The sequence below is a fragment of the Drosophila erecta genome, unplaced genomic scaffold (genome assembly GCF_003286155.1).
Source record: "Drosophila erecta strain 14021-0224.00,06,07 unplaced genomic scaffold, DereRS2 tig00000021-arrow-pilon, whole genome shotgun sequence".
NCBI classification, from domain to species: Eukaryota; Metazoa; Arthropoda; class Insecta; order Diptera; family Drosophilidae; genus Drosophila; species Drosophila erecta.
The window spans coordinates 7,776,786-7,799,521 of NW_020825198.1; the positions used below are offsets into that span (position 1 = coordinate 7,776,786).

The 22,736-nt window shown below is 46.9% G+C and overlaps 3 protein-coding genes across 3 annotated transcripts in view; 1 reads left to right on the forward strand and 2 right to left on the reverse strand.

Annotated features, from left to right (window-relative positions):
* Positions 1-2,157: 2,157 nt before the first annotated feature.
* LOC6543739 (fibrous sheath CABYR-binding protein) lies at positions 2,158-5,808 on the reverse strand. The gene is made up of 2 exons (XM_026977552.1): positions 5,721-5,808; positions 2,158-5,644 (listed from the first exon to the last, which is right to left on the reverse strand). The coding sequence occupies exons 1-2, from the start codon at positions 5,721-5,723 to the stop codon at positions 2,240-2,242; spliced, it is 3,408 nt and encodes a 1,135-aa protein (XP_026833353.1). The 5' UTR covers positions 5,724-5,808; the 3' UTR covers positions 2,158-2,239.
* Positions 5,809-13,416: 7,608 nt separating this feature from the next.
* Positions 13,417-13,674, reverse strand: LOC6543740. Its single transcript, XM_026978124.1, is given in 3 exon segments — positions 13,417-13,514; positions 13,517-13,619; positions 13,621-13,674. Coding segments are annotated over 3 exon segments (255 nt in total).
* A 1,068-nt stretch (positions 13,675-14,742) lies between these two features.
* The window catches only part of LOC6544190 (dynein heavy chain 3, axonemal), a 35,112-nt gene continuing 27,118 nt past the window's right edge, over positions 14,743-22,736 (forward strand). Inside the window, exons 1-15 of the mRNA XM_001971912.3 lie at positions 14,743-15,250; positions 15,309-15,512; positions 16,858-16,899; positions 16,975-17,244; positions 17,309-17,475; positions 17,537-17,637; positions 17,698-17,845; positions 18,669-18,785; positions 19,496-19,662; positions 19,726-20,017; positions 20,086-20,505; positions 20,563-20,728; positions 20,785-20,999; positions 22,087-22,277; positions 22,485-22,669. Coding sequence (XP_001971948.2) covers positions 15,031-15,250; positions 15,309-15,512; positions 16,858-16,899; positions 16,975-17,244; positions 17,309-17,475; positions 17,537-17,637; positions 17,698-17,845; positions 18,669-18,785; positions 19,496-19,662; positions 19,726-20,017; positions 20,086-20,505; positions 20,563-20,728; positions 20,785-20,999; positions 22,087-22,277; positions 22,485-22,669 — 2,905 coding nt within the window. The 5' untranslated portion in view covers positions 14,743-15,030. The remainder of the gene's footprint in view (positions 15,251-15,308; positions 15,513-16,857; positions 16,900-16,974; positions 17,245-17,308; positions 17,476-17,536; positions 17,638-17,697; positions 17,846-18,668; positions 18,786-19,495; positions 19,663-19,725; positions 20,018-20,085; positions 20,506-20,562; positions 20,729-20,784; positions 21,000-22,086; positions 22,278-22,484; positions 22,670-22,736) is intronic.

The window sequence follows — 22,736 nt, forward strand, 5'->3', positions numbered from 1 at the left end:
AATAATAATAAAATAATAGTAGTGCATATTTACCAGAATGGAAAAGCCTTAAAAACTATAAGTAAGAAATTCCGCTCTTAAGTTTTCTGTGTAGCTGATGTCATTATCTTGGTATCTTGCAATTTTATCCGGGCTTTAGAATCGTTATATTCTCCGAAAGGGGGAGCCAAGCTAATCAGCGGCAGGATTTGATTTTGGAGCTCGCCAGTTGGATCAACAAATTACACCCACTTCAATAATGAGAGGCCATTAAGTGATAAATTATGGTCGAGCATGTGACCGGGGACTTTTTGAATTTTAATCAAGCTAAAATTTGAGGCAGTTGCCATCGGGTCAGGGTCGAAAGCCATAATTTCACTTTCATTACTGACGCTGCTCCTCGGAATGTCCTGTTAATGTGCCATGCTCGAGTGGAGTATAAATCTATTTATGCGGTCCTCCGCAGCTTTCGCTCCGGCTCGAACCCTTGGTAATTGAAAATATTTGAAATAATTCATAAAATTTTTATGTGATTTCTCCCCCAAAAAGCGAAACTATATCGGCGGAGTGGGGCTTGTCTCGACTTATCAGATCGTATAATTTAGCGCAGATAATTGTTTTAATGATGTCATAATTTTGCCTTGATGGCGTGCTCACAAAATGGCTTCAACTGATTTATGCTCCACTCCGATTCGAATGCCCATTCCCCAACAGTGGAGGCGTTTGCCTAGGGGCTTGTGCACTTGTAGATACCGCAGATAGTGGCATACGTAACCAGTTTGCCGCTCAACAAAAGAGTAAATAACGGCATTGCATGATTTATGTGGAAATACAAAAACGCAACTAAACGAAGTGCAGACGAAAAAATGCCTTAGTTCCTCGCTAGGATTTTTCAAAGGTTTTTAGGTTTCTTATATATTTGATAGTTTTTGAAGGACTTCTTTAATAAAACTCGCACACTTCCAAATATTTACTTATACGATAGACTTATAAACATTTATAAATATTTTCAGTGTAGTACCACACCTGCCCGCGGGCCATGTGAGCCGGGCCACCTGAGTGCTCCAATCGCTGACTGACTGTCCCTACTCCACATCTGACTGGGAGATTGTGTGGGCGCTAACCACTTGAAAACGTTAAATAAGTTGTCTAACCACACATTAAACCAATTTGGCACTGCGCTGGCCGCCAGTCTGGCACCTTGGACCGTGCCAGCAGGTCCTGCCAGCTCCACCCACCGCCCCACACCGGCATCTCCGGCCTGGAGCCGCCCACTCAAGTCCCTGGCTGCCATAAATCATAGGGCGACCCACGTATGTGAATACTTGGGCTAGGGGATCGATAAATTATTATTAGTTGGTCTGTCCAACGGTCCCAGCCCCGAGTCCTGCCCCTTTCGGTCAACCCTCTTGTTGGAGGCGCGTGCAAAGGAAGTTGTTAGATCCCAGAAAGGAGCGCTGACCGAAATCCTTGGCTCGCTGCGGTTCAAATGCCTTTTAACTTAACAACTTTTTTTGCTGCTGCTGCCAACACCAAACGAGGACCCTCACCCACTCACACCATCGCAAATCAATGGGTGACTTTGTTCCTGGCGGGTGGGCACACTGAGAGACAGTATTCCGCAATGGTTCCTTACATGGCATGTGCGAAGTTATTATAAATGATATAAGTTACTATAAAACCAGCTGAAATTTCTTACAGCGCAGGGATAAATGGGCTGAGAAGGGCATGGCAGGCCAGGGCAAACCCTTAACGTTGTGTGTAAAGTGGACTTGACATGAGATTAACATCTTCAAAAGCATAGCTTAAAGTATTTGCTGGAGTTCGCCGAAGTTGCGCCTGGCTGCGAGGAAGGTGCCAGGACCTGGGACAAAATACAGGATCCCGGTTCGAGTCCTGACCAACCCGCTGACCCTTCGCCATCGCCCTGGCCCACTTCGTTTTTGGATAATTGCGTTCCTGTGCGCTGAGCCACGAGCTTAACTGTTGCTGTCATAACTAAGCGAAAAGGTACACAATTTATGGAATCGAGTCCAAGTCCCATTCCCAACAGGTGCGTGGCCCTTGGGGTGGGCTCACCAGAGGCGGATACACACATATACAGGTGGGTTATGGTATAACAATTTTCGTTGGATTTATTCGTTGATTTCAATCGTTAAATAATAGCAAAACTTACGGCCTAGTAGTGGTTGGTGGGGTGAGAGGATCAAGTCGCGAACGAGCAGTTCAGGTACAGGTGTATTTGCAGTCATCGCAGGACTTACAGGGCGCGGCGGTGACGCAGCTTCAGACGGCACACGGTCTTGTACCGGTAGCCCTCGTCGCCAAGGACGGCGGAGTCCTGGGACACTTCCTCGACGGGCGCATCAGCCACCACCGTCTCCTCGGCGGGGGGCAGGTAGTCGCTGGCAATCTCGGAGACATCGCGGCGCTGGCGGTACTTCAGGCGACGCACGGTCTTGTACTGGTAACCATCGGCAGCCAAAACAGCAGAATCCTGAGAAGCTTCCTCAACTGGAGCCACCTCCAAGGGAGTCTCGGTGGCAACCTCCTCGGAAGGGGGCAAGTATTCGTTGGCGATCTCGGAAACATCACGACGCTGGCGGTACTTCAGGCGACGCACAGTCTTGTATTTGTATCCATCGGCGGCAAGAACGGCGGAATCCTGGCTGGCTTCCTCAACTGGAGCTTCCTCAACTGGGGCATCAGCAACAACCTCCTCAGTGGGGGGCAGGTATTCGTTGGCGATCTCGGAAACATCACGACGCTGGCGGTACTTCAGGCGACGCACAGTCTTGTATTTGTATCCATCGGCGGCAAGGACAGCGGAGTCCTGGCTGGCTTCCTCAACTGGAGCTTCCTCAACTGGGGCATCAGCAACAACCTCCTCAGTGGGGGGCAGGTATTCGTTGGCGATCTCGGAAACATCACGACGCTGGCGGTACTTCAGGCGACGCACAGTCTTGTATTTGTATCCATCGGCGGCAAGAACGGCGGAATCCTGGCTGGCTTCCTCAACTGGAGCTTCCTCAACTGGGGCATCAGCAACAACCTCCTCAGTGGGGGGCAGGTATTCGTTGGCGATCTCGGAAACATCACGACGCTGGCGGTACTTGAGACGACGCACGGTCTTGTACTGGTATCCATCGGCGGCAAGGACAGCGGAGTCCTGGCTGGCTTCCTCAACTGGAGCTTCCTCAACTGGGGCATCAGCAACAACCTCCTCAGTGGGGGGCAGGTATTCGTTGGCGATCTCGGAAACATCCCGACGCTGGCGGTACTTCAGGCGACGCACAGTCTTGTATTGGTATCCATCGGTGGCAAGGACGGCGGAATCCTGGCTGGGTTCCTCAACTGGAGCTTCCTCAACTGGGGCATCAGCAACAACCTCCTCGGAAGGGGGCAGGTATTCGTTGGCGATCTCGGAAACATCACGACGCTGGCGGTACTTCAGGCGACGCACAGTCTTGTATTGGTATCCATCGGTGGCAAGGACGGCGGAATCCTGGCTGGGTTCCTCAACTGGAGCTTCCTCAACTGGGGCATCAGCAACAACCTCCTCGGAAGGGGGCAGGTATTCGTTGGCGATCTCGGAAACATCACGACGCTGGCGGTACTTCAGGCGACGCACAGTCTTGTACTGGTATCCATCGGCGGCAAGGACGGCGGAATCCTGGCTGGCTTCCTCAACTGGAGCTTCCTCAACTGGGGCATCAGCAACAACCTCCTCAGTGGGGGGTAGGTATTCGTTGGCGATCTCGGAAACATCACGACGCTGGCGGTACTTCAGGCGACGCACAGTCTTGTATTGGTATCCATCGGCGGCAAGGACAGCGGAGTCCTGGCTGGCTTCCTCAACTGGAGCTTCCTCAACTGGGGCATCAGCAACAACCTCCTCAGTGGGGGGCAGGTATTCGTTGGCGATCTCGGAAACATCACGACGCTGGCGGTACTTCAGGCGACGCACAGTCTTGTATTGGTATCCATCGGCGGCAAGGACAGCGGAGTCCTGGCTGGCTTCCTCAACTGGAGCTTCCTCAACTGGGGCATCAGCAACAACCTCCTCAGTGGGGGGCAGGTATTCGTTGGCGATCTCGGAAACATCACGACGCTGGCGGTACTTCAGGCGACGCACAGTCTTGTATTGGTATCCATCGGCGGCAAGGACAGCGGAGTCCTGGCTGGCTTCCTCAACTGGAGCTTCCTCAACTGGGGCATCAGCAACAACCTCCTCAGTGGGGGGCAGGTATTCGTTGGCGATCTCGGAAACATCACGACGCTGGCGGTACTTCAGGCGACGCACAGTCTTGTATTGGTATCCATCGGCGGCAAGGACAGCGGAGTCCTGGCTGGCTTCCTCAACTGGAGCTTCCTCAACTGGGGCATCAGCAACAACCTCCTCAGTGGGGGGCAGGTATTCGTTGGCGATCTCGGAAACATCACGACGCTGGCGGTACTTCAGGCGACGCACAGTCTTGTATTTGTATCCATCGGCGGCAAGAACGGCGGAATCCTGGCTGGCTTCCTCAACTGGAGCTTCCTCAACTGGGGCATCAGCAACAACCTCCTCAGTGGGGGGCAGGTATTCGTTGGCGATCTCGGAAACATCACGACGCTGGCGGTACTTCAGGCGACGCACAGTCTTGTATTTGTATCCATCGGCGGCAAGGACAGCGGAGTCCTGGCTGGCTTCCTCAACTGGAACTTCCTCAACTGGGGCATCAGCAACAACCTCCTCAGTGGGGGGCAGGTATTCGTTGGCGATCTCGGAAACATCACGACGCTGGCGGTACTTCAGGCGACGCACAGTCTTGTATTTGTATCCATCGGCGGCAAGGACAGCGGAGTCCTGGCTGGCTTCCTCAACTGGAGCTTCCTCAACTGGGGCATCAGCAACAACCTCCTCAGTGGGGGGCAGGTATTCGTTGGCGATCTCGGAAACATCACGACGCTGGCGGTACTTCAGGCGACGCACAGTCTTGTACTGGTATCCATCGGCGGCAAGGACAGCGGAGTCCTGGCTGGCTTCCTCAACTGGAGCTTCCTCAACTGGGGCATCAGCAACAACCTCCTCAGTGGGGGGCAGGTATTCGTTGGCGATCTCGGAAACATCACGACGCTGGCGGTACTTCAGGCGACGCACAGTCTTGTATTGGTATCCATCGGCGGCAAGAACGGCGGAATCCTGGCTGGCTTCCTCAACTAGAGCTTCTTCAACTGGGGCATCAGCAACAACCTCCTCAGTGGGGGGCAGGTATTCGTTGGCGATCTCGGAAACATCACGACGCTGGCGGTACTTCAGGCGACGCACAGTCTTGTACTGGTATCCATCGGTGGCAAGAACGGCGGAATCCTGGCTGGCTTCCTCAACTGGAGCTTCCTCAACTGGGGCATCAGCAACAACCTCCTCAGTGGGGGGCAGGTATTCGTTGGCGATCTCGGAAACATCACGACGATGACGAAGCTTCAAACGGCGCACGGTCTTGTAGCGGTATCCATCATCTCCCAGGGCGGCGGGGTCTTGGGCCAACTCAGCGCCAACTTCCTCCGCCGGCGGGATGTACTCGTTCACGATCTCGGAGACGTCACGACGGTGCCTGGCTTGTTCGACAGGAATCACTGCAGCCGTCGCGGCGGCAATAAAGATGCAGGCTATGAAAAGTTTCTGGAAAGCGAATATGTATGAAGCGTTAGATGAAGTAATCCTGGAGGGAAAGTATCCTTGCTGCTGGAATATTCACCATCTTGCTATAGATCTCCAAGCTAATTGCTTTGACGATGGAATCTATGGGTCGAATGATTAATCGTCGCAATTTGTCCGCATATTTATACGCTCCAATGTTTGCCAGCTTCCATTCAAACAATGATCGGCGCTCTGTTTGCCGGCAAACAGCGGCGGAAACCGACTCCGAGTCAGTAACAAAGCAATGAATCTGGCCAAAGACCCAACATGTGCCACTCGAGCCCTCAAGAGCCCCGCCACCGTCTCCAGCTTCGTCGTCACGTGGAGATAGGCCCGGCTGGAAGCCGGTTTGGTTCCCGAGCACAGTGGGTAAAACGAACAATAGTGTTTGAAAAGCGATGTGTGCAACTATTCTTTGACTAATTCTGAAATTAATTAATGGAAAATCCGAAACCTAAGACGGAAAACATTATCCATGAAGATATTATGATATCACAAAGGTAGCAGATGTATCCCACTGTGCAGAGGAGTTGCCCAAAGATTGCCCAGTGCGGAACTAAATGCTCTGCGTTTCGCTTTCGTTTGAGGTTCGCCACTTTGATCGGACTCGATGGCTATTGCTAAAGCTTAAGATAAAACAGCTTCACGGTCAAGAGCGCGTATCGGTGCTCTTAACAAGATCTAATGCAAAATCACAATGGGTTTCTATGGTGTTCACTTAAATGGCAGCGTACGTTTATTAATAGTTTCGAACGTTAATTTCTCGAGTGGCTATCGGTAATTTGCGTACTACTCGCTTTTGGAGTTCAACGAACCGCTCAAGATTGATGGTTGGCAAAAGGTCGCACGGGCAGCACGACGCATTTGTTTAATGGGTTTCGCTGAAAGTTTTCGAATTGGTTTTAATTTGTTCCGTTTTGTGATTCATACAGGATTTTATTTCATTTAATTGGACTGTGGAGTGTGGGAAGCTGCACTGTCAACGGCGTATCGAATTTGTATGAGTTATAAAATTATATACAACAGGTAAATATTGAATTATTTTTATTTATTTTTTGTTTGTCTCTATTGACAATTATTTTCCCTTAAACAGTAATTTAAATACGATTCGGAACTCGAAAAACTAAGGATTTTCATGACATACTCATTGGTTTAATAGACGTGCAGAGCAAGCTGAGTTATATTAGAAACTGTAAGTACTTATCCGAAATTCGGTTAGGTATGAAAAATTAGTAATATATTCTTATATATTTACAGAGTACAGCATCTCAGCATCGAACGCCCATCGAGTTAGCTTAATGGCTAATTGTGCAATGGACGAATTTCATGGTCCGTAGAGCTGTTACAATAAACTGTGTATCCTGCGACCCGCAACACATTAACGGCTCCTTGCGAGCAGGATATCAAAGATTTCGCCGAAAATATGCTGCACGCGAAAAGGACGAGGACGAGAAAACAGCGCAGCGGCTTACAAGTTGGGAGCATGTTATGCGCTGCCGAAAAACTTTGGCTATGAAATTCATAAACTCGGCAAAACAAGCTTGCTGGCGGCAGGAAAAGGACGAGCAGGAGCTACCAGGAGAAGGAGGAGCCCTAGCTGGCTGGGGAAACTTTTGCACAAATCATGCATATGATGTTGGGGCACTTTCACTTTGGTGCTCCCGCGGGTCTTACGAATATTTCCTCCCCGTTCCGTTCCGCACCGCCCCACCCCGCGGCCTTGGACTAATTAAAGAGACAAAACTGCGTAAGTTTTTCGGTTTTTCAAGAGTCATCGTCATCGTCATCGTCATATAGCCAACTTGAGTTTGTGCCCCGAAATGTGTGTCAAGTGGCAGCGAGTGCAAAACAAAGCAAATGGGGTGTGCAATCTGCTGTAAACAACCATAAATTTTGCCTGCTTTGGGTTTCTGACTTCGTCTGGAGTCGCTAGGGGAACTATCGCACTCATAAAGGGGCCAAAATATGGATGAAACACTCCCGATCCCGTCCTTATCGTAATCACTCACATCGCCACTTGTGAAATCGTGGCAGACCACCGAGATGAGGATGCAAGTACAGTCCAGCTGCCGTAAGTTGAACCTCTTATGCTTTTAATAAAAGTAGGTAACGAAGTTGAAAATACAAGTATGTCTACTAATCTAAAGATCCTTTAAACTTATGTTGCTTTCAAAAATAATATTACATTTTTGAAATCGTATTTCTACAAACAACATCGTGTTAAGTTATATTCCTGCTAGCCAAGCTGCACACATCTCGATTTTAAAATGTGGCAGATGGTGGTTCGAGTTAAGGAGGTTAAACTGTATATCTTTTGGCAGTTTGGTTTTGAACCAAACGTATGAAGCGAAGCATGAACATCCTATGACACATTATAATATGTATAAACGATGTTTTATGACAATCAATTTGTTTCAATCGAATAGACACACCCGCCGCATGTGCCGGAGTTTGTGTTGTGCTCTCATTTATGTGATTATTTGATTTGTGTTTGGACGTTGATATTCGCACACAAAACAGATTCGCAACCAGAATCAGAGCCTGGAGCTCTGGAGCTCTGGCATAACGAATTTTATGAACTAGAAAGTATCATTAATTTAATACGCATTCGCATACGCAAACAAGCCGATGATACGGATGCGCATTCGAGGGTTTTTGGTAATGGAAGCGGTACGGGAACGGCAACGGCAACGGATCCGTTGGCCCTTAGTTATGCTCTTCTGATCATTGTAATGTAAATACGGCCTGAACTCCGGCCGCGTGCAATCATAAATAAACATTCGACACAAACACAATAAATGTCAAAAGTTTCGCCATTATCCGCTCGCCAGTTAATGTCCTTGTCGCCGCTGTTGTCATCGTCGTCATCGCGTCGTTGTCCTTGTCGTTCTCGTTGTCGTTCTCGTCTTGAAAGCGAACACAGCGCTTTATTATTTTAATGATTTCGCAGTGCCGGTTCCACTGTCCATGTTCCCTCCGTCCTGTCAGCACTCCGGCATGTCCTGGAACTCCTCTCCTCTCCTGTGCTGTCCCGTGGCATTGTGTTTACATTTGTAATTCAATTCGCGAGCGCTCCTCCAGCCCAAAAGCTCCCAGCTCATAGCTCCAGCTCCATCTCCATCTCGGCGTCCGCTTGTTATTATTTTACATGTCGTTCGCTGGCTCACTATAATTTATTAGCAATTTGCATAATTTTCTTTTATAAGGCATTGCCCCTGTTTGCCGCTGCTTTATGCCTTTGCTTTTAGTGCTGACACCGCGACATCAACTCTTTCAGCCCAATGTTATGCAAATGGCCCGCCGTAATACCCATGGGTTCTCCACCCCACTTTACGGTAATACACAATCGTTATCAATGGGCACTTTGTTGCCCCGATTATCGCCCGAATAATATGCCCACCTCTCGAAGTTTGCATTCACATCTGCTCTGAACTCTGCCCAAGGCAAGGTCTCGGATCACTGTGTTAGTTGGTTAAAAGCAGCTGCGTTTATGGTTCTAATACAGGGTCAGGGTATTCTCAGAGATCGGAATGGAAAAGGTCACCTCCAAGTCTGCGAAACAATCCACGTACCATAACAAACTTTAAATCAATGCTAAGAGATGCTTGTTTCAAAGGTGTAAGAAGTAATGGATATGCTTATATAAGGGATGGTAAAGGCAGTATCTTTAACCAGCAGCTGACTTCCTTAATTGGTCTAATGAAAACTGGATTCTGTGAGGAGACAGCACAAACAACACAATGCAAGCTGGAAACAAAAGTATCCTTATTATTTCTTACTGCTGCCGCAATTGCTTTTATTTTTCTCGATGTTTTGCTCCTTTAACTCAGCCAAACTTTCGCAGCATAAACAATTAAAAATTAATTTTAAAACTTTGGCCAAAGATAAACGGAGGATGACGGTGAGCGGCTTCGAGAGGATTCGAGAGAATCAGCAGTCAGCTCATTAAACCCGCCACATGGTCTTGGTCTTGTGGTTCTGTTTTCGGGCCAACTCTATCCTCGCAAAGCGTCTGCAGCATTATGCAATCTCTGGTGGTGGTTGTTGCCTTGAAGTGGACTTTAAATGGGGCCGAAAGGAAAACTAAGCGAAACTATTTAAAATACCATTTGCTGTGGAATCAATCGAGAACGGATGAGTTTTGTAATTAGGCGGCTCGGAGCGCACAAACACGCCCACCAACTATATAGACTCGAGCCAAGGTTATTTCATAAACACGCTCAAGTGATTCGGCAAACTTCCTGGAGGGCATGAGGGGATGAGGGGGCGGCAGGCGCAGGACTTTGACCAAGCCCAATTTGATCCACAGATCCACTGTGTTTGTCCGCCTGGCCGTCTGTTTGCCCTGCCGGCAAAGGTCTCCGGGTCCACTGTTTGACTTGAAGGTATTAGAAACTAATTTGTACGGCAGCCGCAAGAGCAGGAGTAGCAGGAACAGCACTGGCAGATCCTTGGCCAAAGCTAACCAGCTAACCAGGGGATGCGAACAACAATTGTTTGCCTGTCCATCCATCTATCCCGGGCTTTGCTCCTCCAGTTCAGCCATCCACTTTGGTCTCGCTGTTTTCGGGCTTTCCGAAGACAATGAGTAAAAAATCCAAAGGCAAAGGCAAAGGCAGCCAAATCCCCAACAATGGCAGCAGTAGCAGCAACAACAGAATGGCTAAATCATATGGCCCGGCTAAAAGGGACCACTAACAGAAAGGGACTCGTCTCGCTTTTAAGTCGCCTGCGGCTTAAATTTTCTTAAATGTTACATTGTCTCTGGCAACGACAGAGCAACTCTATCCCCAAAATGCCAGTCTTTTTACGGTTTAACTAAACAATCTCCTCACAAGTAAATATTTTCGGGCATATGCTAAACTTTACCATGAACCGACACCGAAACTGAGTCCTTTGGCTAAGTACATTTATCTTTAAGACTAAAAACCATAACAATTTAGTGTCGGAAATTTTGAGCTACGCATTGCAGAATTTACTCGCAGACTCACATGGCCAAGGGGAAAAAAACACCCACATGGACGTGGACATAGTTGGGCTCCTGGTTTATCCGGCAGAAATTCTCACAAATATTTACCCGGGTCGGAAATTCTATCGGAGAGCGCAGAAAATGCTTAGCTAAGCGAATTGTTATTTCGCTACCCGTAAAGTTCCTCGTCCGATAATTTAATTCCAAAACTAAATTTCGGCTTCTTTCTTATCAAAAAACGAACATACAGGACCTGTACATGCAAATTTTCAACCCAATTTCAAGGTTTTAGCTTAATGAATTTGAACTGCTACCAAAATGGGATCTAGCCCCTATTTCAATATGTCAGCCCAAAATAATCTGATAGTACTTTTGTTACTGTGTTACAACTTTAAAATTTGTACTATTTTTTCGTTAGTTTTGTTGTTGTTAGTCTTCTCAATATCTAATGTATTATGATTTATAAGGTCAGCTGCAGAGTAGAGGCTATCAGGTATCCATATCTCTCTATCTGTGACACCCATGAGGTTTCCACTTGAATTCACATTTTTTCACCTCCACCAGACGCCACTCGATCGAAATTGATGCGACGTTTCGAGGATAAATCAGGAAAGACTTGGCTGTATTTGTAGTGAATTTGCATTGATGATTGTTGACATTTAAAACAAATATGAATATACAGTCGGCAGATTTCAGTAGCCAATCAATTTTTTAGCAATGCGAAATAAGAGATACAAAAATAAGTTGCAAATTGTTATGATTAATGCGAATGTGAGCTGGGCCGACTTTTCATTATGGGCATTAAATTTTTGCACATTTTATAATTTAATTGAATTTTGCTATATTTTTTTATCGCACTCTTGCAAAGCTAATTTATGATTGCTCAATGCGGCATGTAATTGCATACAAAAGCCTTTAATGACGTCCCGGTCGCAGTATCTCTCTATCTGCATCTGCATCCGTATAAAGCGATTGTATTTCAGCCGCTTTTTTCATGCTGCCCACTTTGACATTCCATAATTATATTCATTATTAATGATAACATAAAGCAAGAGGAGAAGAAATATTAGCGATGAAAATTGATTAAAGTTTAAGCGAGCGCCGTTAATTAACCAACCATAAATATAGCCGTGATTTAAGCTGCCTGCAATCCCATCCCACATGCCGCAAATCGATTGACTTCCGAGTTTGATCATCCATCCGGTGCGTGTCCTTCTTGGTGTCGTCTTGGAGCCAATTAGCGACCGGGAATTAAGTGCTCATCAGACGTCTGTCCGAGCTCTGGTCTCCAGACCACCTTTAGCTTCACCATCGCCGCCGCCACCAGATCTCATTCCAAACTCATAGCCAGTCCCGTTCCCATTCGCAGCCACCCATAATAGAGTTCACACAAATTAGTCAAACGCAGGGCAAACTTGGTCGCAAACAGCGCTGCAAATGCGTCGCAACATGCACGGTTCTAGACATCCTCGGATCCTGGGGACCAGGAGGAGGAGCTGCCAAAGGACCAACGGACCACTGGCAATTGTAACTCCCAGTTTGGTCGCACGATTAATCGTCGTTGCAAATTGTTGGCACGTTTTCAATTGACAACAGAGTGCGTTGCCTGTGCGGCAGCGTCAACCCCTAATTTGCACTATGACCCCCGACCAACCCCGCCCCCCTTCCACCCCACCCCCCGTAGGTTGCGTGTAAATCACACGGTGTTTGCTCTCGCTCCTGTTGCATCTTTTACGTGCGTCAGGACGAATTCTGCTGCCAGATATCCTTATCCTTCGCCACCCACCACCCAGCACCCTCCTCACGCCCTTTGACCCCCTTGCACCCCCCACCCCCACGTGTGAGGGCCGTTTTAAAACGCCGACCACGACGCCTCTGTCGTTTATTTTGAATGTAATTTTTCAAGTCGCGACGTCTTCCACTGCTGCCCATTAATCACGTGGACAAAATGCGATTCGCCATGGCAGCAAACGGAGAAAAAACACGGAATCGAGGCAAATAAACAATGGGGAATGGAGCTGGAAACGAAAAAAGAGACTGGGCAGAAAAAAAGAGGAAAACTTTGCCTTGACGAGGCAGTTCTTTAATTATACTCTTCTCGAATGGATTCCATGCCATTTTCAAGACCTCTTAGCTTAAAACATTAGGTAGAAAAATATGTATTGCTCTTGCACTTCAATATTCAGATATATTGGAATTCAATGGCTGTAGTAAGAGTTAAAGCCCTTAAAGTTGCAATGCAATATTTTCATATTCCCCACTTATCCCCAGCAGCAGTGATATATGCTCTTTTACTATGATTTATTCTTCTTCGGAGTATGAGAATGCGCAAGGAATATCCAATTTCATACTGCCTCAAACCCCGGGAACGAGGAACCAAGTCCCCGGGAAGTTAAGCTTCTTAGGGTATGATTGGATTCGACTTATTTCCGTTCCGGTGGAAAAGTGTTGCATACTCGCAGGCTGGAAACGATGCTGCTCCTCCGGAGTCCGGACTTTTGTTGCTCTGCTCGTTGACTTTGTTAATAATGATGTTGTCCCTCCCCTTTGTATATTTTCAGCAATGAGGTCACGTGACTGACAGCCGTCGCATTACGGCCCTTTGTTTGGCAAGCCCACACCCGAGTCCACTCCCCCAATCAGCCGAAAAAGTCAACCCACCCAGCAGGCCAATGACAAACTAAATGCAATTTGATGCGTGTCATGCCCCGCTCTGGATAATGTGTTCGAAAATTCGTGGTAATCATTATTTGTGACAATTGACGAAGTCGGAATCAATTTTTTATTAGCCCTCTAATGCCAAGATGAAGCCTCTAAGCCGATGCCCAGCAGTTGTGGCAGTTAATAAATATTTGTCACGCATGGCTCTGGATGCACTGCAGCGGAAAGCCCACTGCCTGGTACCTCGATCCCCGAAGGACCTGTCGGTGGCACCTGCATTGCGTTGTATGCGGCGCTTAGGCACGTGACAGGCGGATGACCTGCATACTGGATACTGGATAGTGAATCCTGGCTTTCCCCGCCTGCGATGATGGGATTGCATGCCTGGGTATTCCCACGACTTGTCACCTCGAACTCCACTAACTTTCGCATGTGTGGCAACCACATTTGCTGCGCTCGCAAAGCCAAAGGCGTTGTCCTGGAGGGAAGACAAAGTTAAGGTAACCGCAATTGACTGTTAATCAAATTTCCAATTAATTTACCACAATTAATTGCAGCGCTAATTGCATATTCAGTGGCCCAAAACACCATTGCCACTTGAATCGTCTTTGTTAAAGTCAATTCCTTATGCGGCCAAAATGCAATGGAATCTCCTCGTGAAATCGGCTCATGACTCTTGGCTGCCTCGTGGCATTATGGATGCGATTCCCCATTCAGCTGCATCCCTATTAGGGAGCTCCGAACACACCGAGTCCCGGCCGAGTATTATTATTTTCCATCATTGTCAACATATCATCAGGTTCAATGAAGAGTTGGTGCTCCCGCTGTTCCCACTGTTCCCGCTGCTCCAGCTCGTCCTGCTGCTCCTTTGCCAGACAGTTGGGATAATAAATACACAGAATGCCAGGAGCAGCAGTAGCATCACCAGGACCAGCTTTTCAGCAGTTGCAGCGCTTCATTGGAAAATGTGTGCACAATTCGAGAAAAGCTGCCAGGTAGCGCGGCCTGCTGCATGCGCCCTGGACTACACGGTGAGAAAAAACGAGAAAAAACCCCAATAAAAACTAATTTAAATATTCATTTCCTTGGTCTTCAAGAATCTAAAATGAAATTGGTAAATTCACGGCTTCGCGAATTACATTTAGTTAATATGTTGTTTATTTATGCGAATTATGTTTATTTTTCTCCATGTAGCTGTGACTGCAGTTGGAGCCATGGGAAGCCATCCCTTCGCCAGACACAAATATCGAATATTATCGAGCTGAGGAGGACGTTGAAAGGCGAGCATTGACGGAGTGTCGGGGTGTCTCCAGCTCCACCTCCAGCTCCGGCAGCGGCAGCGGCTTTTGCAGCCGGTCCTGGTTGCCGGGGTTACACGTACGTCCCGGTTCCCGAGCTCTGGCCCTCGGGTTCCCGTTGCCATGGCCATCCGTGCCCAATGCCTGGGCCTCGACTTTGTTTGTAAACATTTCACGTTCATCGCTGGCCCGCAAATATTTCGCTTCCACTGCTGCCGCTGCTGCTGTGCAAACTTTTGGCATCCGAGCTACGGGTTTTGTTTTCCATTTTTCTAGAACGGAGAAAAGTATGCCCCGCACATTGTGAAACAAATGAAAGCAGACTAGAAATCGTGTTTCGTTGTGTTGGCTTTGAATACGATTCGTTACCAAACCAGCACCGACGCAAGGATCACGCACACACCGTCCCCCAACCATCCCATCCAATCCATGTCCTCGCCATGCAGAAGAAGGTAGCGCCCGAGCGACGTCCTTATTGCGATCCTCGGCTGCAGGATGACAAGCTGCGGAGGAAACGCACACTCCATCTACCCAGAGTTTCGCAGGCTCAGAAGAAGGGCGAAAAGCGCCAGCTGAACGACTGCCCCTTCTACAATCTGACATATGGCTTCGACCAGCTGCCCTTGGATCCTGTCAAGGAGTTCCTGCAGGAGAAGATATGTGAGGCTGCCTTTGCTGACCTTTAACTTCCCATATTTACTTCTCAACGCACACTTAGCTCACATGCAGACTGACAAAATAGTGGGACACTGCAATCGGGAGTTCGACTTCCACCGCTACGATTTGGACAATGTGAAGGAGGAGTACGACGAGTGCGATGATGACAGTCTGCAGGAGCTGCAACTGGAGGATATTATCATGCCCGAGCAGTTCGAGATGCTGCGCGATGCCAAGGATCATGCGTACAACTTTGATTCCATGGGTAAGCAGGAGCATTTCCGGGGGAAAACCACAATTAAGTGGAACAACATTTGCGCATTAAACCAGGTGCTGGGTTTGGGTAAATGCCCCAAACAAATTGCCACACATTTCGTGTTATTCAATGAGTGAGAACTTTACCGCAAAAACATAACACTTAATACTTTATTAAATGCGAAAACATGCCCCTACTGAAGGTGCCGCCTCGCCCAACTTCCGATTCCTTCTGGGCTGCTCCTCCCCCTTCTGTTGCCCGCTTTCCCATTTTCCGACTCCCACAGCGCAGCTCGCTGGAAAATTGTTCACCTGTAAACATAAAAATTCCAAACATTATCCTTTTAACATAAAATTTTATAACCGAAATGAGGAAAAAAGGTAAAACCGAAAAACAAATGCGTATGACATTTATTTGAATATCCTTTGGGAGTGCAGGGCACTCAAGGGTAGTCAGCGGGGCAGGGGGAGGGGGGGTGGTAGGGCAAGGACGAAGGTCGGGTCGAGTGACTCTACAACATGTTTATCATAGTGTTTTATTTAGCATTTACATGAAACATTTTTATGTTGTCGTTTTTTCCTGCTGCATACTCTTTGAAAAATGTGTAATTGCTTTGTTACTTTGGAGGAGTCCATTAATGATGAATACTAACACAAATATTTTTAAGCAAGATCTAAATAGTGGCTTTCACTTGCATTATTTTAAAAACTGCAAGCTCTTTGCACTTGCCAATTTGCAATATCTTTAACTTTTATTTTTGCATTCTTTAACTTCCCTGTATTAGAGAGAAAGAGCAACCCCTATTCGCATATTCCCACCTGAAACCCATATCTCCCTGCAGTCTCGACTTTGCCGCTAGTTTGTAATAAAAATGTTACATTTTTGTGTCTAGTTTTTTAATATTTAATGCGAGAATGGAAGCGCTGTCCCAGTGGGCGGTGGGCGTGGTCTGCTAAGGGATCCGGTTACACAATGGCATAAAAGCGTGTTGCCAATAGATATTAGCATGCAAATACGACAAACAAACCCACAGATAGCCAGAGATGTCCAGTTGGCCCGGGGGAATCCGTTTGCAAAGGCCGGAATGGAAATTAATTTCAGTTTAATCAGTTAAAAATCGAACTCTGCTGCCGTGACTTTTGTTTAAAACAATTTCATGTTGCGCAAACAAACCCATTTGCCCTGCCTTTCAGGCACGTTAAAAGTCACGGAAAAAGGGGAAAATCAAATTCGAAAAGTGCAGACAGACCCATGTCATATTCGTGGGCAAACATTAAATGCGATTTTCAATTTCCATTTTTCGCATTATTTTTTACCATCACCTGCTTTTGGTTGGTTTTTTATTCACTTGCAGCCTGTAATCAATTTCCCTGGATTGACAAATGGATGACCGGCGGTAATAAATAAGCGTACATATTTACTCAGCGTGCATTATTAAAAATTTGACACACCCTTAACATGCTTGGTGCAGTGCGTCCCAGTGAGCAGGAGATCTATGAAATGACCAGCCACCTCCTGGACATCTACTGCAATCGCAGGGTGCGGATCTTCTACCCGGGCTGCGGAACCAGTTCCTCCTTGTGGACCAACCAGCTGAGGCGCCAGCACGGATCCCCCACGGAGCTAATTGGAGCCTACCGAACTCCCTCTGCCCGCCATATGCGGGTCAACAACATGAGAGGACCTCCCAAGAAGGAGAAATTCACGGCCGGCGATCACTATGCGTTTCGTACGCCGCAGGGTAAGGAACTATCTAGTGCAATGACTATTTCATATCTTGCCAAAAATAAATTGTTTCCTCACAGAATGTCGCAACGAACTGGTGAGAGTTGGGAAAATAATTGATGAACTAATCGAGCCGGTGCTGAAAGCAGCAGAGCACAAAATTGGCCACGGACTCACTAAATATCCCGATCCGCCCAGTTGCAAGGACAACACTAATCGAATCCTTAGGTCGGCAGGCATACTGGTGGTACGTGTTTTCCTTAGCCGTTTGGCTATAATATTTTTAAAATAAAACTAATTTTAAATAGGGCAAGAAAAAGAATTGCTATGTGGGCAAGTGTCGCATCCATCGCAAGGACTTTGCCACTAACGAGGAGTTTCTGCGCTGTCTCAAAAGGATGGAAGCTACGTAAGTATTAATTTCCCTATTTTATAACTAAAAGCAATTGTTAAAAACTTCTCCATGCAGCCACTTTCCGTACATGCAGCCCCTGCAACCGGTGGATCCCGATGATCAAAAGATAAAAATGATGGCTAAATACCAAGACGAGCTGGCCAAAGCCGAGAAGGTTTTTACCCTGAAGATACAAAAGCGATACCAGTGTCTGCTGAAAAGTGTGAGTTATGATGAGATAGTTTGGGTGCCAAGTGTCGCCATGTAATTATGAGCTTTGCAACTGAACTGACCAAACATATGCTAAATGCAAAAAAAGGGCGGTGTGAAAAATGAAAGCGAATTACCCAGCCGCAATGACTCCCTGACCGAGACCATAAAAAACCCATCAAAAGTGAGCACCAGCGTCGGGCGTAAATAAATTTTATCGTTGACTCCGACATTGGCTCCCTGTCCGTGTGGTGCTCCGTATCCTTCCTCGCCGCCGTGTCCATAGCCATGTCCGTATCTTTGTGTCTCTGTCCATAAAAAATGATAATAATAATGTCCATACAAAGTAAACATGTGTGCGTGGGCGTGTGAGTAAATTAGGCTACGTTGGCTCAGGTCAGTGGTGCCCACTACTTCCAAGAAAATAAGCTGGTCTTGCCCATAAACCATTTGAAACCATAAACCATAAAGAAAGGAAGCTAGCTCTGGTTAACTGAGCACCAAGTTGCATGCATATAACTTTAAAACTGAGAGATTAGTTTGCGTAGGAACTGTTGATACTGATCCAGAATATATCTACCTATATGGTTATATACTAAGAGCCAGAGCTGACGGGAAAAAAGCTGAATTGGCAGCACTGTTTCGCGGAACGTGCTTATAAAAATTATATAATTCATACCTCGTAAATATTATGGTCCGGGGGGCGTGGTCTGAGTTATGAATAACGTGATTAGCTGTTAAAAAGGAAACCGCTTGTGTGGCGATGGCGAGAATCACACCCGATTTAATAACTGCACCCTGCCCACATCCTAATCCCTATGTTTATGTCCGTGCAGATGTCCATAGTGCAACTGGCGACGTATCCTTCGCACCTCATCCGAGAGGCCTTCAGACGCATCGATCCCAGGAGCGCCCTTCTCCAGGATGCCTACCGGTTTATAGTGAAAGAAAAGGTGAGTAACTGGCTGTATTACATTGTATTATATTTAAATGTAATATACTTTATTTATCTTAATACAATTTAATCATTTTCCGCAACCGGTATAAGACCTCATTTATTTTATTAGCCACATTTGACTCCATTGCAATCAACAGTACGTCATTTTTCAGCACTTGTATCAATTATTTGAGTTTAGGTATGCAAAAAAAGTTTATTTAAGTTTAAGTTAATAAGCAGACTGGACTGAAAACAACTCGGTGGGCAACACAGATTAATATATAATAGGCATTCCCAACTTAGCGTACAGTAGACATTATTAGTAAACTTAACTGGCTCAGAATTTGGTAGAAGTTTCGCCGTCGAAAAAGTTTGCCGGCAGTGCGAGCATATTAAACATGCTCCCAGAATTGTATGGGACGAGATTGAAGATATGGGGGAATCTGGGATGACAACAGACGGGGCGCGTGTTGATGTTTTGACGTGAGCGCCAAACAAACTTTTGGCAGGGATTTAAGCCAAGCACTTGCCATCAGCACCGGCAAATCAGTGCCGGCAAAGGCGGGTTAATGAGCAGCCAAAGATGCTCCGTAGAGAATCCAGTCCCCATCCACCTGTTCCCGAACTACACAGTTCCAAAATCGCCTCGAAGCGCCGGCAAAGTTTATACCACCTGTCGTCCCCTTTCAACCCCCTCCACAACCATGTCTAATCAACTCATTACAGAAAGATTGGCCCAAACTGCCGCCAGAAGTTATATTAATGGATTACCTGTTCGTGGGGGACCGCGGAGTGCGGCAGGACCTGGCCATCCTTATTATCGTGTGCCTCATCGATCTGCAGGAGGACTTCCGCCACCATGTCAAGCGCACTTTCCTGAACTACCTTTTGTCGTGGGTCTTCCTTGGCTTTACTTGACCTGATTCATGTGGACATTGATTATTTTTGATTCGCAGATCTAACATGGAGAGAAGGCGTCTGCAGCTGGAACGGGAACCCCCAGAGTTTCCCATTTTGACCATTTCTCCGCCAGTGCCCTGGCGCTCCAATCTCCTCAGGGGCAAGGCTCGTATTGGCGAGGTTCTCATGACCACACATCCGACCGTTCAGGCACTGAATAGGCTGTGGAACGATCTATATGAGGATCTGGTGGTTGTAGATCTGGGTCAGTTACTTCTGGCTCAACGGCCGCTGGATGCAGATACTGTCCAGGTTTTCATTGAGAAAAGTTGTGCTGACGTTCGGGATGTAAGTACATGTCTTTTTTTATTAATATTAATTTTATTAAATGTTCTTTAAATTAAATGTGCTTTCAGTTGCTCCTCAACGACTGGCTGCCTAGGTGTGCTGACCTTATGAACGAGATGCGGGGTACTTGGAAGGATATGGTGCCCATGTCGGGGAAATATGGAGGACGTGCGGCTACGCTCTTCCGGTGCATCCACTCGGCGATGTCCCGACACTTGAACAGCCTCATTAGCAAAAGCATTAACTACCTTTTCAAGGTCCTGTGCTCCTTCAAGGAAGGCAACCGCATCGAAAAGTACTCCATGTTCGATGCCAAGCTGAAGAGGATACCGCTAATGACCCTGATTGCTTCCGTGGTCGGTGCCCACTTCGATCACGAGCCCATCGACATGGGTCCCGGAGTCAGACCCACCACGAACATATATGTCTATGACGAGGACGATGCTGATCCTTTTCAGCAGCCGCAAACCAACCAGTTTGTGGAAAATGTAAATATGTGGACCTTAATGATAGAAATAAGTAACGACTTAAATATGGATTTACAGGTTCCTGATATTGACGATGTGGCGCAGTTTGAACTGGATCACTCGAATAAGCTCTACATATATCCCTATATGCAGGAGCTGCCTCGGATTTTTACAGAACACTTCAAGAGCATTTTGGCAGTGGGCTATGAAATTCCCCGCCTGGAGTTTGTCATGTCTGGCGGTGGTTAGTAAAGCTAATATAGTTATTATACTTATGTAAGACATAACCGTTGTTTGCAGAACCCGAAACCAAGGGCTTCCTGCATTTCATCGATGAAGACCATGTGGATTTTCTGGAGCTCTGTGATAAAGTCGAGCAGATCGTCAAAGTCAACTGGCGGGGAGTACACGTTTACCTGAAGCCCATCTACAAGTATTACTTTGGACTCTTTCAGAAGCTAATATTGCCCATGGTGCAGAAGGTCTGGACCGAGAATATCATTCCGGAACTTGGGGTGAGTCCAGCCCTCCTGGTGGCAATCAGGGCACTGTGAGCCCCAGGCCCGTCTTGAAATGGATTTAATTATTTATTTCGATTTGATTACACGCAATGATGCGTAGAATTAACATAAAATTTCATTACGGAATATTAATAGACTGGTGACAGACAGACAAGTCGCAGTCGACAGGAGTTGGGAGTTGGAAAATGGCTGGCAGTTTGTGTAATTTGACAAGTTCCACCTCGCCGGGAATCCGGCTTATGGCGCCTGCCAAACAGTGCTCCTCTGCCTTTCGTTGATTTCTGGCATTCTGTTAGTTGTGTGCAATGTTTAATTAGTCACTGTTTGGCTTCGCACAGCCTGTTGATTTTACAAAGTTGGGCATGCTGTTATACTTAGACAGTCCCGCGAATTACCAAACGTATATCATACGCTCAATTTACTTCCCCCGGTCCGCTCCTTCCCTGCTTTGCTACTGCAATTGCAGTTCGCATTCATTAAGTTTTATGAAACGACCAGCAATTTCCTCTCCTCTCGATTCGTTTGATTCGGCTTGGCTTTTTGCTCAATTTATATAAAATAAAAATTACTTCCGACTGCGTATGCTGCCTGCTGGCTGCTGCCAGGCGATGCATGAAATGCGAGTGCGTCTCCGTCTGCACCACCATCGATGCACCACTGGCGGATCAGTGGTGGTGTCATGTGATTGGAAAGGGGGTTCAATCGCTTAAAGCATCGCAGCGCACTCATTCTATGCAAGCTTTAAATTGCCACATAATGTTTTCAATGCACAGAAGGAGATGGGCATTACCATGTTTTCGTGTCATGCAAATAGTTTATTAAATTTTATTGACTATCGGAAATGTAATTAGTTGACAAATATTGGCAGGGCTTAATTACAAAGTTTAAATTGTAATGCATACATGGAATTGTAGTGTACTCGTACGTTGTAATGGTATTTTAAAAGTTGTAATATGTATAAGGAGCATACCAAATGAGTTAATTTAAACAGAGTAACGTTGCGATGCAGCTAATAGAATTTTAAAACTTTTAATAACACGCTCTTTTTCACCCCTTTGGATGTGCCGCCCATGTCCTTTAGGCTGTCCAGGAGCTGCTGAAAAAATTGCAGGCCGTGAGCGATACGACCTATTATCTGCGCGATTTCATTCCGCTCAACCTGTTCATGCTGGATAATCGGCACGTGAAGCTATCGCTGCGAATGTATGTGCGCGAAATCTACGATTTCATAATTGATTTTTACAAAGCCCTCAATTGGAACGAGAATCGAGCGTAAGTAGCCGAGTAGCCAAGCTACCAAGCGGCGGGAACAGATTGCATCAGCATCAGCATCAGCTAAATGAAGTGCGAGTGCTCTTTCACTTAACTTTTATGCTGACTGCCCCCCAATGCCACTTAATAGATAACTTTGCTCTATATATGTGCATGCACGCTACCTGATTTTTTACCCGACTCTTTTTACCTCTTCTGCCACCTCAGCATCTGCGAGGAGCTGGAGGAGATGTCGATGAAGGCCGGCGAGCGGCCGGAGGAGACACCCGAGGTGGTGGCCCTGCAGAACTACATCAACGACTGCCGGGAGATGCGCATATTTGCCATCAAGGATGAAATCAAGAACGTGTTGAAGCGCGTCGTCTTCCTGCTGACACACACCTACCTGTCCAGTAAGTGATGCAATTGGTTTGGCCAGGACCTCCTCCTTCCGCTGTTTGTGCAGCTGCAGCTGGCCAG